This window comes from Salmo salar, chromosome ssa25 (genome assembly GCF_905237065.1).
Source record: "Salmo salar chromosome ssa25, Ssal_v3.1, whole genome shotgun sequence".
Classification (NCBI taxonomy): Eukaryota; Metazoa; Chordata; class Actinopteri; order Salmoniformes; family Salmonidae; genus Salmo; species Salmo salar.
The window spans coordinates 13702999-13718582 of record NC_059466.1 but is presented as its reverse complement, the minus strand read 5'-3'; the positions used below and the strand labels follow the sequence as shown (position 1 = coordinate 13718582).

At 43.1% G+C, this 15584-nt stretch overlaps 1 protein-coding gene across 4 annotated transcripts in view; it reads right to left on the bottom strand.

The window, feature by feature from the left end:
- The window catches only part of LOC106586196 (sodium channel protein type 2 subunit alpha), a 54340-nt gene that overhangs the window by 17836 nt on the left and 20920 nt on the right, over window positions 1–15584 (bottom strand). For 3 of the 4 annotated variants that reach the window (XR_006761942.1, XM_014173189.2, XM_014173188.2), the window contains exons 7-21: window positions 15199–15447; window positions 14624–14687; window positions 14267–14408; window positions 13417–13611; window positions 12689–12967; window positions 11749–12120; window positions 11104–11236; window positions 10741–10979; window positions 10457–10630; window positions 9969–10325; window positions 9386–9865; window positions 5453–5585; window positions 5099–5253; window positions 4627–4800; window positions 1397–1519 (exon numbers count right to left, since the gene is read on the bottom strand). Coding sequence is in view for 3 of the 4 variants with exons in the window: in XM_014173189.2 (XP_014028664.1) it covers window positions 1397–1519; window positions 4627–4800; window positions 5099–5253; window positions 5453–5585; window positions 9386–9865; window positions 9969–10325; window positions 10457–10630; window positions 10741–10979; window positions 11104–11236; window positions 11749–12120; window positions 12689–12967; window positions 13417–13611; window positions 14267–14408; window positions 14624–14687; window positions 15199–15447 (3269 nt within the window). In the remaining variant the exon portion in view is untranslated. The remainder of the gene's footprint in view (window positions 1–1396; window positions 1520–4626; window positions 4801–5098; window positions 5254–5452; window positions 5586–9385; window positions 9866–9968; window positions 10326–10456; window positions 10631–10740; window positions 10980–11103; window positions 11237–11748; window positions 12121–12688; window positions 12968–13416; window positions 13612–14266; window positions 14409–14623; window positions 14688–15198; window positions 15448–15584) is intronic. The other variant, XM_045707462.1, reaches the window with a different exon arrangement.

The window sequence follows — 15584 nt, the reverse complement described above, 5'->3', positions numbered from 1 at the left end:
CCCAGTACATCACTGGGGCCAAGCTTCCTGAAATCCAGGACCTCTATAGGCGGTGTCGGAGGAAGGCCCTAAAAATTGAGAAAGACTCCAGCCACCCTAGTCATAGACTGTTCTCTCTGCTTCCGCATGGAAAGCAGTACCAGAGTGCCAAGTCTAGGTCCATGTCACGTCCTGGCCAGTATAAGGGTTAATTGGTATTGTAGTTTGGTCAGGATGTGGCAGAGGGTATTCGTTTTATGTGGTTCGGGGTGGTGTGTTTGTTGAAGGGGCATTTGATTTAAGTATTCCGGGGTTTTTGGGCACTGTTTGGTTTTCATGTATTCTATGGTTAGTCTAGTGTGTCTGTTTCTATGTTTGGTTAATTGGGGTTGGGACTCTCAGTTGAAGGCAGGTGTTGTCTATTTGCCTTTGATTGAGAGTCCCATATATTAGGGTGTGTTTGTGTTTGTCATTTGTGGGAGATTGTTCCGTGTTTAGTGTGTGTCAACATTACAGGACTGTCAGTTTATCGTTCGTTCTCTTTTGTTATTTTTGTGTTCATTTTGGAGTTAATAAATGTTCAAAATGAACAACCGCATGCCTGCTGCGTTTTGGTCCTCCTTCACCGACGATACCCGTGACAGTCCAAAAGGCTTCTCAACAGCTTCTACCCCCAAGCCATAAGACTCCTGAACAGCTAATCAAATGGCTACCCAGACTATTTCAATTGTCGTCGTCTCCCCTCTTTTACACTGCTGCTACTCTCTGTTTATTATCTATGCATAGTCACTTTAACTCTACCTAAATGTACATATTACCTCGACTAACCTGTGCTCCCGCACATTGACTCTGTACCGGTGCCCCCTGTATATAACCTCGCTACTGTTATTTTACTGCTGCTCTTTAATTATGTATTTGTTATTTATGTATTTTTAACACACATTTTTCTTAAAACTGCATTGTTGGTTAAGGTCTAGAATGTAAGCATTTCACTGTATGGTCTACACCGGTTGAATTCGCCGCACGTGACAAATAAAATTAGATTTGATTTGAGATACAGCAAAATATTCTGGAAACCCCTCCAAAAACATTTGATCAAGATTGCCATGCATTGCTATCTTGTTAGATACTGTCTTGGCCAAATTCCAATACTTCCAATGTATACATCAAATATATTTAAAAAAAAAGTCAACCATAAAAGATGAATTATGGGCATTTTTTCAGGCGGAGTTATACTTGTTCACACGTTCACAGTTTCACGACAGGTCTGATTTATAACAGGAAACTTGCGTATGTATGTTTCTAAATCTCAATATTTTTGTGTGAGTGCAGTCTTTTCAGAAATGGCGCACGCAGATATTTAGTGTTAAATTTACGCAACGGTTATAAATGAGGCCCCAGGTCTGGCGACTCTTACCCTCATGCCCTCGAAGCGGGACAGCGCTCTCAGGGGCCTCAGTGCTCGCAGTGTCCTCAGGGACTTGATGGCACTCAGCTCAGCGTAGCCCAGGGCGTTGGCCACAAGGCTGACCAAAGAGACCTGTAAACACAATGATGTCATCATGAGACACGTGACTAACTGATTGACACTCAGGGGAGGCAGAGCCTCTGTCTCAAAGATATAAACCAGGAAATGGGTCACTGTCTCGCCTTGACTACATTACAGTATCATTTCAACAATGAAACGATAATACAATGTCCTTGCATTTAAAAGCATATTTTGATATTGTATTGGACACTAAGAACTTTGCTTAAGCGGAAAAACCCCTTGGAGCACTCAAATAAACGGTCTATTTCTCAGTTCATAAAAGATTTTGAAGTGGTCCTAAAGCCAGAGTCGACTTCGGTTGAGGTGAAAAAGACACTATAATCTTTTCCCATACAGTACCAGTCAAAAGTTTGGACACTCATTCAAGGGTTTCTTTATTTTTACTATTTTCTACATTTTTGAATAATAGTGAAGACATCAAAACTATGAAATAACACATATAGAATCATGTAGTAACCAAAAAAAGTGTTAAACAAATCAAAATATATTTTATATTTGAGATTCTTCAAAGTAGCCACCGTTTGCCTTGATGACAGCTTTCCACACTCTTGGCATTCTCTCAACCAGCTTCATGAAGTAGTCACCTGGAATGCATTTCAATTAACAGTTGTGCCTTGTTAAAAGTTTGTGCAATATTTTTCCTTCTTAATGCATTTGAGCCAATCAGTGGTGTTGTGACAAGGTAGGGATGGTATACAGAAGATAGCCCTATTTGGTAAAAGTCCATATTATGTCATGAACAGCTCAAATAAGCAAAGAGAAATGACAGTCCATCATAACTTTGTCACGAACCGGCTCGTAGCCCTTAACAAAAAGGGAGACAACGCAGAGATCGAGGAATAACAAAAATATATTTATTAACTAAAGTAAACTATATTCAATTAACAACGGTGTGTGCAGTCAGTAATCAGTAGTGTAAGTGAGTGGTTGCGTGCATAAATGGTGATAATGAGGGGTGTTGAGAGGTGCCAAAACAAGCCACAAAATGCCACAACCAAAAATAACAGTGTGTCTGTGTGGAGAGAGTCTCCTCAATGTATGGGGGAAAGGTGTATTTATCCCCGGGATACACTGGGGCCCAAGTGTCCCATTTCGCTGACGACCCTCCCTTCTCCACCCATTGACATCCTATTAAGGAAAACAAGAGTAAAGAGAACGAATTTGGCAAGAGATTGGGAGGGTTGTCACAACTTGAAGACATGTAGGTCAGTCAATCCGGAAAATTTCAAGAACATTGAAAGTTCCTTCAAGTGCAGTCACAAAAACCATCAAGCGCTAGGATGAAACTGGCTCTCACGAGGACCGCCACAGGAAAGGAAGATCCAGCATTACCTCTGCAGAGGATAACTTCATTAGAGTTAACTGCACCTCAAATTGCAGCCCAAATAAACGCTTCACAGAGTTCAAGTAACAGACATATCTCAACATCAGCTGTTCAGAGGAGACTGCGTGAATCAGGCCTTCATGGTCGAATTGCTGCAAAAAAAACACTACTAAAGGTCACCAATAATAAGAAGAGACTTGCTTGGGCCAAGAAACATGAGCAATGGACATTAGACCGGTGGAAATCTGTCCTTTGGTCTCAGTCCAAATTTTTGATTTTTGGTTCCAACCGCCATGTCTTTGTGTGACGCAGAGTAGGTGAACGGATGATCTCCGCATGTGTGGTTCCCAGCATTTGTTTTACACTTTTTGGGGTACTACATGATTCCATGTGTTATTTCATAGTTTTGATGTCTTCTACAAAGTAGAAAATAGTAAAAATAAAGAAAAAACCTTGAATGAGTAGGTGTGTCAGGACTTTTGACTGGTACTGTATATATGCAATGCATTCGGAAGGTATTCAGACCCCTTGACTTTTTCCACATTTTGTTACGTTACAGCCTTATTCGAAAATGCATTCAATATTATTTTTCCTCATCAATCTACACACAATACCCCATAATGACAAAGCAAAAACAGGTTTTTAGACATGTTTGGAAATGTATTAAGAATAAAAGGTGAACAGGTTTTCATAAAGGATCTCTCTGTACTTTACCCCGTTCATTCCCTCGATCCTGATTAGTCTCCCAGTCCCTGCCGCTGAAAAACATTGCCACAGCATGATGCTGTCACCACCATGCTTCATCGTAGGGATGCTGCCAGGTTTCCTTCAGATGTGACGTTGGCATTCAGGCCGAAGAGTTCAATCTTGGTTTCATCAGACCAGAGAATCTTGTTTCTCATCATCTGAAAGTCTTTAGGTGCCTTTTGGCAAACTCCTAGCGGGCTGTCATGTGCCTTTTACTGAAGAGTGGCTTCCGTCTGGCCACTCTACCATAAAAGCCTGATTGGTGGAGTGCTGCAGAGATGGTTGTCCTTCTGGAAGTTTCTCCCATCTCCACAGAGGAACTCTGGAGCTCTGTCAGAGTGACTATCGGGTTGTTGGTCACCAGCCTGACCAAGGCCCTTCTCCCCCGATTGCTCAGTTTGGCCGGGCGGCCAGCGCTAGGAAGAGTCTTTGAGGTTCCAAACTTCTTCCATTTAAGAATGATGGAGGCCACTGTGTTCTTGGGGACCTTTAATGCGAAATACATTTTTGTTACCCTTCCCGAGATCTGTGCCTCGACACAATCCTGTCTCGGAGCTCTATGGACAATTCCTTCGACCTCATGGCTTGGATTTTGCTCTGACATGTACTGTCAACTGTGAGACCTTATATAGACAGATGTGTGCCTTTCGAAATCATGTCCAATCAATTGAATTTACCACAGGTGGAGTCCAATCAAGTTGTAGAAACATCTCAAGGATGATCAATGGAAACAGGATGCACCTGAGCTCAATTTCGAGTCTCATAGCAAAGGGTCTGAATACTTACGTAAATAAGGTATTTCTGTTTTACATTTTTCATATATTTGCAAACATTTCTAAAATCCTATTTCCGCTTTGTCATTAAGGGGTACTGTGAGTAGATTGATGAGGATTTTTTTTTGTACATTTTAGAATAAGGCTATAACGTAAAAAAATTTGGAAAAAGTCAAGCGGTACTAATACTTTCCGAATGCACTGTATATATCTTTTTTTTGCGCAAGTGAAGAGGTAGTTAAAAAAATACCTACGTCAACAATAAGAAAGTCCAACCAGCACCAGGCGTTGGTGAAGTATTTGGCGAATCCATAGGCCACCCATTTCAGCAACATCTCCAGGATGAAGATGTAGGTGAAGATTTTGTCCGCAAACTCCAACAATGTCTTAATGGTCTTCCTCTGTTCGATGTAGATGTCCTCAAATGCCTTGGTGTAAACACAAGCCAATCCGATTATCACTTCCTATAACCCACACTAATCTCATACACCAGAGCAGCTGCGGCTGCCTCATCAGATCTGTTACCAGTTAATTCTGTGTCAAGGGATCACAGAATGGTCAATTACATAGTACTAAGCGCTTTGAAAAGTAGAACAATCCTCGCAGCATTTCTACTCCATTGTTTCTCATAAGGGTACTACTGTAAGTCAGACAATGGAAGAGAATCTGCCTGCCCTCTCTCTCATAGCCTCAGATCCTTCCCCAAATCATTAATTCCCCACTCACCAGTGCTCCACTGCTGAGCAGGATCATGAAGATGATAAAGCTCTCAAACCAGTTGTGCTCCACTATCCTGAAGCAGGTCTTCCTCAATGTCCACCACATCTTCCACTTGCCCTCCTCAACGTTCACTTGGCAGCATTGGAATCTACGGACACAGCCTGAAAGCAGACAGCATAGCTATACAGATTATACTTCTGTTATAAAGATCAGCTCATTCCCAGAGAAATGCCCATGACGAATGTCTAACTATGTTCTGATCAGACCCATTCTGTTTCTGGGTTCCAGCTTGTTATGCCTGAAGCCATTCGCAAAAAAACAGTACCCACATGCTGAGACGTAGCCTACTGTATCTCTCACCATCAGTGAAGCATCCTTCAGCTTCCATAGACTCCTCAGGCTCCATGTCCACCGAGCCCTCTCTCTCTCCTGGGGCCCTGATGTCCACTGTACTGCCCTCTGATGAGCTCAGTGGACGGTCTTTAGCTAGCTGCTGCAAGGGGAGCGAAGCCACAGCAACATTAGCATAGCACACCTGTGACAGGGCCTGGGACGCTAGCATTTGCCCGGGAGCCTCATTACAATGGATCACCCAGTGATGCAAGGGTGCTTGCCATATGTAAGCTCACAGGGTCTTTCTTTAGAGTTGTATCATTTCATGCAGAATCAATCAAAAGTACCTACAGACTTAGGAGATGAGACACGTATAGTTTGGAAAGTCCAATTGTAGGTTAAGAGATGCTGGTATATGAGCACTGTAAGAAAATATATTTGTATCTCGATAAAGGCTGAAGGTAAAAATGATTTCACTTTAGTCATATGGCATGCATTCTCTAAAAGTGCGTGTTTGAACCAAGCTTGTGATCTTAATGATAGAACATGTGTGCTCCGGTATTTTCATGTCCAGGACTTTTTGACCCAAACAAACCAGTTTTATTCCCCCATTTACATTTCCCTCATTGACATGAAAACACATATGTCCAGTTGCTAATCAGTAGACAAGCCTCATTCATTTTAAAAAGAGGGTCGCCTGCATTAGCTTAACAGCAGATATAACAGTGTTGTGCACTTTAACCAAGACAGGCACTAAGGAGTCTGCATTCCAGGCTAGTGTCAGATTAGGACAGCCTAATCACTCAAACCTTCCCTGGAGACAGGGCATTAAACACCCAGGACGAGATAAGTTGACAGAGTAGTGTGATCTTACTGTGGAAATAATGTAGTTTATAGATCCTATATGGTTTTACAAAGGCCTTTGTGGTTTTTGGACCCATGTGGATCACACAATAAACCAGCAGCATACCACCCTGTATTCCCCCCCCCCAAAAAAAAGATCCCAATGCTCCAGGGCAGTGATTGGGGACATTGCCCGGTGTAGGGTGCTGTCTTTCGGGATGGGACGTTACACGGGTGTCCTGACTCTGCATTCACTAAAAGATCCCATGGCACTTATCGGAAGTGTAGGGGTGTTAACCCCGTTGTCCTGGCTAAATGTCCAATCTGGACCTCAAACCATCATGGCCACCTAATCATCCCCAGCTTCCAATTGGCTGAATTATCCCCTCTCCTCTCCCCTGTAACTATTCTCCAGGTCATTGTTGTAAATGTATGTGGTCTCAGTCAACTTACCTGGTAAAATAAGGGTAAAAAAAATGCCTCCAATATTTGACAATAGAAAATAGTCCTTAGAAAATGTCCTAAATACAGTGTAATAACTAGAGGAAGGCTGCTTTTCGAAAGAGGTGTACTGGATTACAAAATATATCAACTTCACCATGCACCATCTAATACTCTTGACAATATTCAAACATGGGCCAATTGTATGAGGTATGTCAATAAAGCTTATTCACCGTCTTTCCTCAAGCACTTGGTGTCTTTCTACTGGGTGTGTCTTCCAACAGCCTTGAACTGAGAGCAGCCTTAATGCCTTTCTGGAGAGTGCAACAGCACTGAGCTGTCATGGGACCCAGCTAATGCAGAATGGGGAATGATGTGCATGCTACGATGATATATGCGCTGAATACTCCATTTGACTAAGCTACCGGAATCATAGAGATGTTTGACCTTCAATTTAGGTACTGTTGTAGGCACTACGATATCTTGTCATTACCACATACTGTATACTCTACTATCTGTTTTTAGTAGTAACTCAAGAAGTTGCACCTCTTTTGGACTTGAGCTTATTCAGCTACCTAAGTAAAATATAATTAGTCATTACCATATAAGTAGTATTTATACTCTGTATTCTTACTTGCACATCATTAATAACGGTATGCCTACTAACAACAATATTCATTTTGGAAACTCAGCTGATTGAAATAATGATGGTCCTCTTAAAAACAAGCATTTGTAATCATCTGCTTTCATCATTCCATTATGGATCATATTCGTCAAATGAAAATGCCATAATACATGTTTGGGCTGTGAACCATTCCTCCAATGAATTTTGATGTTCAAAATCCATTACTCTACAGCATATCAGCCAGATTTGTAAAGCTCCAGGTTCTCTCTGGCTGCTGAGCAATCCAGCCCCGAAAAACCAAACCAAAGGAACAAAACAAAATAATAACCATGGGCTGAACTATTGATGGAAACGGTGGTGTTGATCATTCATTTAAAAAAGTATTGCAAAGAAGCCTTATATCAAAAATGAAATAAAAAATTATCAGGGCTGGCAGCATCAGAACGGCTACTGAACGAATAGAAATGAAGTAGGGAGGAAAGTATGATCAAGCAGAAACAAACATAGATGAGCAATCCAATACAAAGGTTGTTCTTTTTTTGGTAAATGGAATAGGCAACCTCCATGGTTAGTGTTATGTACAATAAAGTGGTCTTACAAGTCTCCTCTCATTGAAAACCTTGAGAGCGTCTGTGAAACAGCTGCAATAACAAATGGGGTTAAGTGTGGTAAGTTACTGTACCACATGCTACCTTGTCTGGGAGCAAAGCATGTTAGTCACATATTAACCTCTCAGAAAATACACTTAGTGAAGAAAATACAGTCTCACCAAATTTACAAAAGTCATTATTGTTAAACGATAAATAGTAATTACAGCGCCATAACAACATGAACAGCAGAGTACAACAACATCAGCGAAATACAACCGTAACAGTGATATTTTATGATTGTCTGACTACAATGTTACCATAGATACTAATTCACAGTAGGCCCTCAGTTTATACCATATTCTGAGAGAGAAAGAGAGAGAGAGAGAGAGAGAGAGAGAGAGAGAGAGAGAGAGAGAGAGAGAGATGAATGGGCCTATCTACTACAATACAAGGCATTAAAGCGCCCTAAAGAGGAGGAAGTAGCTGCAGAGCACTTAGACTTAAATGGCACATAATGTAATTTGAAGACTAGTATTTTCCTGTCTCTCTAGCTTATCCCCGTTAAAGGGTCACGGTACACAGGGACTCCAGAGGATCCATAATGTCACATGCTCATACTTTGCTTGCCATGCACCGTGGGTTAAGTGCACCAGCATGACCACTGCAATGGAAGATCCTACTTATCTTAAGCAACAAATGCATCCGCAGTGGACCACACCACAGCCAATATCTGGAATCGGTCTTCATCCGTCGCTCCTATTCTATTTGCCTCTCGCTCTATTTTGTCGGCCCATAAAATCAGAAGCCATAGATCGACGAGACATCGGGAGTCTTACTGAAACGTAGTAATCACTAATGGCCCAAGCTTAACATGAGATCTGCGAAATGACCCCCGACTTGCATATCTCTTATTGACGTCAACACGATCTAAAACTGTGATAAGGGAACTGGAGGGACTAAATGTTGTTGTTCCCTGGATAAAATATAATGACAGTATTTTCATCATTGTGCATCATTTTGGGGAACTCTCTGACATATGCAGCTGTTCTACGTCCATAACTTGCAACTGATTAATACCCCCAGTGAACAGCGAGTGAAAGGCCAGCAATTCCCTCTTTCTAAGCTCTAATGTGCCAAATACACAATATTACATGATAATATTTGAGCACCACCTGGCTCTGGCTGTCACCATTTTTAGACACTGCATCACTTGGAAAAAGTGCAATCATCTCTAATGAGTCATTGTAACGTAATTATGTTAGACAATGTGGACAAACAAGAGCAAACAAGCAGATATTTGTATAATATCACTGTCTTTTTTTAAGCTCATAAAGTCACTGTCTTTTTTTTCAAATCGTAAACCTAGATCAACAGTTGATTTCAAACTAGGTACATGAATCTCAGACTGTGTACTACTCCCACATAGAATCATGCCAGTCCAAATGAAGTGAACATGCTCACCTCTTTGCTTCCCTCTATGTCTGAGGAATAGCTGCTGAAGTCCTCAGTGTTGAGGTTTTCAAAGTCCGACTCCCCCACAGCGATGGGCACCGTGACGGTCAGACTGGGGTTGTGGATGAACTGCATGTAGTCAGTGTTGTCGTTGACTATGTATTTCCCTGCTGCATTGCTACCCACTCCCATGCCTACCCCACCGGTGGTGCCATTGTCATCCTTCACGTATTCAGGGTCTTTCATGATCTCCACAGTGGTGTGGTTGGAGTTGTAGTTGGTTCTGTGGAGGTCATCCAGGCTCCCCTTCTTTTTCCTCAGACAGATGCTGTGGAAGGAGCGGCACACCAAGGCCTTGACAAAGGCGATGCCCTGGTGGATGCGGCCTATGGCCACCGTCAGATTGTTCATCTCGCTGTCATCATCCGTGGCCGCCAGGTTATCAGCACTGAACGAGCTCAGCAGCAGGGCCAGGAACAGATTCAGGACCTGCCACACACACACACACATAATGTTTCAAAGTTACTGTAATTGATAAAAACATACAATGGATTAACAGTAATACAGATAGAGTATAGAGCTGTAAACCTACCACCAGGTTCCCGATGACCATGACCATCATGAAGACGATGAGACACATGCTCTGGCCAGCCACCTCCATACAGTCCCACATGGTCTCGATCCACTCCCCACACAGCACCCGGAACACAATCAGGAAGGAGTGGAAGAAGTCATGCATGTGCCAGCGGGGCAGTGTGCAGTCTGTAGAGATCTTACACACACAGTCTCTGTAGTTCTTCCCAAACAGCTGCATGCCCACCACCGCGAAGATGAAGACGATGATGGCCAGGACCAGGGTGAGGTTACCCAGAGCCCCCACTGAGTTACCAATGATCTTGATCAGCATGTTCAGTGTGGGCCAAGACTTTGCCAGTTTGAATACTCTCAGCTGCTTACAAAGACAAGAATAGGATTAATATTCATTGCTATTCCAATACGTTGACAGTTTACTTTTTACCAGTGATTATTGACTGAACCTGCAGCATACTGGATGCTGTGCTGTAGTGTCGATGCTCTTACCAATCGGAATGATCTGAGGACAGACATTCCAGACACGTTGGCCAAGCCAATCTCCATCAAGCTCAAACTGACAATGATACCATCAAATATATTCCAGCCTTCCTTAAAATAACAGTACGGATCCAAAGCAATAATCTTGAAACACATCTCAGCTGTGAAGATACCTGTAAACACCTGAGTAAAACAACACACAAAACAGTGATAACAGTAATTAACATGTCATGGCGATTCCAAAATGGCCGATTCAAAGTGATATGGCAAAAACAATTGACGTGACTGCGTACCAGGTTTCCCACAGAAAGCATTTTTTTGAAATCCCCAGACATTGGGTGGTGCTCCATAGCCATGAACACTGTGTTCAGAACAATACATATGGTAATAGTCAGGTCTACAAAAGGGTCCATCACGATCATCTTGACTGTCTTCTTGATCCTCAGCCATGCCGGACAACAGTCCCAGATGAGGAAGGTGTTGGAGAACTTGTACCAGCAAGGAGGGCACTCCTGTCTCGACTCTTCAAGTTCTGATACATATAGAGGAGAAATAACAGAGAAATATTTGTTTTATGAATGTGTCCTCATTTTAGTCTATTTGCTATTTGCTATTTGTTTTAGGGGGTGTCTAGGGTATGGTATAGTCGTACACACCTTCCATAGTATTAGTTATAACACTAGCTACACTGAAGGCCCTCTGCCTGGCCCCTGGGTCCTCCAGGAAGTTCATAGAGGCCTGGTACGATTCACATCGGGCCTTTCTGTACTCTGTCTCCGTAGTGTTGCCCTGGACGTACATAGATTCATCTGTTACATGAAGTTACATCATTTGGAAGCATCTTCCATGGATTGATAAGTCAACACAAACCAATTGCATCAGCAGTTAGCACAAACTAACCACCAAAGATGGCCATGTTCAAGAGGCTTAATAATCGCTTAACCAGGATGTTATTATCTGTTAAACCCCCAAAATACTGTATTTGCAATCACATCAATAGAAATATTGAAATAGGTTCGTACATATATGGAATATATGACAATCTATATGAAAACTAGATCTGTTTATACTGCCTTCTATTTCATTTGTTTAAACACGTTATCTTTCAGTGTGTACATGTCGTGTATACTGTATAAGACCAAGGAAAACACGTGCAGTCAGAAAGGGAGAGAAGGGAAAGAGAGAAGGGAATGCAACAATAGACACACTAGAACACCACAGCAGAACTACAGTAGAGGCTCGGCAGGTAGAGACCGCACAGAGCTGGTCTAGGTCATCCAGGCTAAACCAAACTTCCTTACGTTGTCATCGGTAGAGGCTTTATCTACTGTCACCTCTGGCAGAAGGAGTCCCTCAGGTGATGTGGGAAGTGAAGCCCCGCCCACCAGGGACACCACCCCATTGCAGTCCACGGAGCTGTGCTTCTTCCCATTGGCCGGCAACAGGACATGTGACGACATGCTGTTCTGGCTGAGGTTGCTGGAGCGCCGGTCGCTCCGCCGGGGAACAAACAGAGATCCCCGGCGACTTTCGTTGTCCTCGAAAGTACTGTTCTCGTCGTCGGCAAAGTCGTTCTCCGAGCCCATATCTTGCGCTCGGTCCCGGAAGCTGAAGAGGCTTGCCTGGCTGTTTCGTCTGGATGAGAACAGGGGTCCACGGATACTCAGGAAGGACTGGGAGAGAAAGACATTCCTCAGTGCCTATCACTGGTATACGCATGGGTTGAGAAGTGCAGTAATTAAAGATGGAAGAGCGGGTCCTGCAGATGATGATGATTGTGATGAAGATGACGCAATGATGTTGATTACCTTGAGGATGACCTCAGGGATAATATCAAAGGAAATGTGCAAGAGCATGATGAAGAGGATAATGATGATTATGATGATAAGCACAATGCTGCTGCTTCTGCTGATGATGATAGGGATTACGATGATAAGGAAAATGTGGAATTGAAAGATGATGGTGCTGCTGAAAATGGAGAGGATAGCGTACGATGATATAGATAATGATGATGAAAATAATGATGATGATTATGATGAGGATAAAATGTATCAAAAAGAAAACAAATTGAAATTAATGTTGATGATGATGCAAGTAATCCGTACAACAATCAGGGGTAGACTCACTAAGGAGTGTGCAGCATGCACAACATTACAGCAATACAGCGAACACACAAAGTTTTGATTGCGAAAGGTAAAGATAGGGGAAAGGAGCAGGTTAAAAAAAGAAGAGGAGCCTGACCTGGTGTGGTGTGGAACATCTCATGTCGTAGTTGAGCAGGTTGGAGGCATCTATGGAGAAGCGGAAACGACTCTTTTGCACACTGCCCTCAGACTCAGACCTGTGAAACTTGTCATTGTCCCCTCTCTCCTCCTCCTCTCTCTGCTTTTTCTTCTTGCGCCTGTTGCGTCTCTCTTTGGCGCTCTTGGAACTGAGTTTGGAGGCCTCTGAGGAGGTGTCAGTGAGCTCCCCTCTCTCACTGAACTCCCCGCTCTCAGCCGCTGTCACCGCTGCCGCCGCCTGTAAGCCAATCAACACACAGAAACCACTGTCGTCAAGGGCAATACAAGACTCAGCGGCAGCACATCAGAAATGACATAAAAAAATATTGGAAGCTTACGCAGGGCATTTTCAGGTCATGGTAAAAATAAGATAACACTAACAGTATCAATGATTTAAAACATTTTACTGTTAAAGACATTCCAAGGATGTTGAAATGGGTGTGCCATAATTAAGCAATAAGGCCAGAGGGGGTGTGCCCTTAGCCGTGGTATATTGGCCATAAATGACAAACCCAAGGTGCCTTACTGCTATTATAAACTGGTTACCAACGTAATTAGAAGAGTAAAAATAAAATGTTTGTCACACCTGTGGTATACAATCTGATATACCACGGCTTTCAGCCAATCAGCATTCAGGGCTCGAACCACCCAATTTATGATGGGATTTATATCGGTGACATCTTGTACCTGTGCGTCCTCCTGCTGTTTCTTCAGCTTCTGAAACTCCTCCTCCTTCTGCTGAGCCTCCTCAATGGTGGCCTGGTTCTGCTCGTCGTAGGCCATGGCAACCACAGCCAGGATTAGGTTGATAAGGTAGAAGGAGCCCAGGAAGATGACCAACACAAAGAAGATCATGTATGGCTTACCAGCAGCCCTCAGGGTCTGGAAGAGAGACAGCGTGGAACAACAGCGCTTATAACACATCTCTATCTCTCAGTGATACCCAAGAGATTCGCTACATATGCTGTCAGAGCACAGAAGCTGGCACAAATAGGTCTGTCCAATGACAACACAAGGAGTTCCTTCCACATGTTCAAAATAAAAAGCCTCCAGTATCACATGGTATGAAGCAGACAAACCATAGAGTTTCATAGAGGGCCCAAAGCCTGGGCACAAAGCCTGTTTTAGCCAGGGCAGCGCCGTTGAGGTAGCCTTGTGGAACCAGCCTGATCGCTGTGTTCACCATTCTGTAAATAGAATGGCAATCAGGCTGGTTCCACCAGGCTACCATTGAGGGCTTTCAACATTTTGAAGTAGTCAATTTGGTGGCAAACATTCCATAACTGCAGGTGGAAGTTAATCACCAACCTTGGTTTTATACTGTTCCTGATTAGATTATACACTCCAGCAAAGTAGGGGGTGGTATGCACCTTATCAGTCTATTTAAAAACTGCCAGTACACTCAAAGAAGTAGAAGAGACAGAAATGTACTACTTTAAAATGTAGATATTCCTCAATGGTGCTGCCCATGCTGTCACAAAAGTGGCCATTGCAAAGACAGGAGTTGAGCTCTCTAGTACATCTCTATGAGACAGACCTGCTGGTAGAGGTTCTCCCAGTAGTCCTGAGTCATCAGTCTGAACAGAGACAGGAAGGCCCAGCTGAACGTGTCAAAGCTGGTGTAGCCGTAATCTGGGTTCCGGCCCGCTTTGATGCACCAGAATCCCTCTGGGCACAGCCTACAACAAACAACAAGCCAATCATAATCCCTATCTCTGCATTCACAATATCTGGTTTTCACAATAAGTCTATTTTGATGTTAAAGCACAAAGACATGCACGAGGACAAGCACACACGCACACACCCGCATGCATACACAAACACGCACACAAGCACAATTAATAGTTCATCCTGACGATCAGATACAAAGACAGTAATGTGGGCTCGATCTTACCCAGCACCACTGCCATTTCCACAAAGCAAAGCATCTTTTTTACCTGGGAGGTAGTAATAATTTTCTACAGGAAAAAGAGACAAAGTCAATCTTTTGCCAACTGCAAAAAGGATAAATGATTTCCGTCCTCAATACCTTCACAGCATTGTAACTAGAGAACAGTTCAAAGCTTTATTCACAAAAAGCACTTTCTCTGGTCGTTAAAAATGCTCAATCTATTTTCTCCCCTCTTACCCCATGGTTGCCCAGGTCCTAGTGTTATGGCCATCAGGGTGCCACTGCCATTTTCCCCACTTGGGTGGTGACTCAATACCCTCCGTGTTGACAAGCTAAACGTTCCACTAGTATCATCCACCAACAGGCAGTGTTATGATTAACCGCCACAATACTTCCCACCAGAAGCTCTTACAAACCCCTCTCAGCCATTCCTGTCATTTTAAATTACGCTCTTTAGCCAGGGTCTGCTCGTTTGGCTACTAGCAATGAGCTGTGACTCACACACTGTAGTCTGAGGCTACTAGCATGACCTTCACTAACCCTCCATTGACTGTCTGAAGCCAAAGAAACATGCTTACTGGGATCGTTCATGTAATAGGTCCAGTTGAACGACTTGGTCTTGTTGAGGTCCGTCCCATTAAAGTCGAATGAATCATCGAAGAGGTCGGTTGAGTTAAGAGGGATCCTTAAACATTTGTTTCTTAAATTCCCCATGAACAACTGCAGCCCTACCAGGGCAAAGACACTTAGGCAGAATACAGTGAGGATCATCACGTCGGACAGTTTCTTCACTGACTGGATCAGCGCTCCCACAATGGTCTTGAGGCCTGCAGGACACGACAGAACCTCACTGTTATTCGCATAGGAGTCTTATACAGTGTATGCAAAGAAAGACGCCTTTGTTTGTACACAATGTAAACATCACAGCATGAAACAGCACGTCTGTTGCTTTTAAAAAACTGTG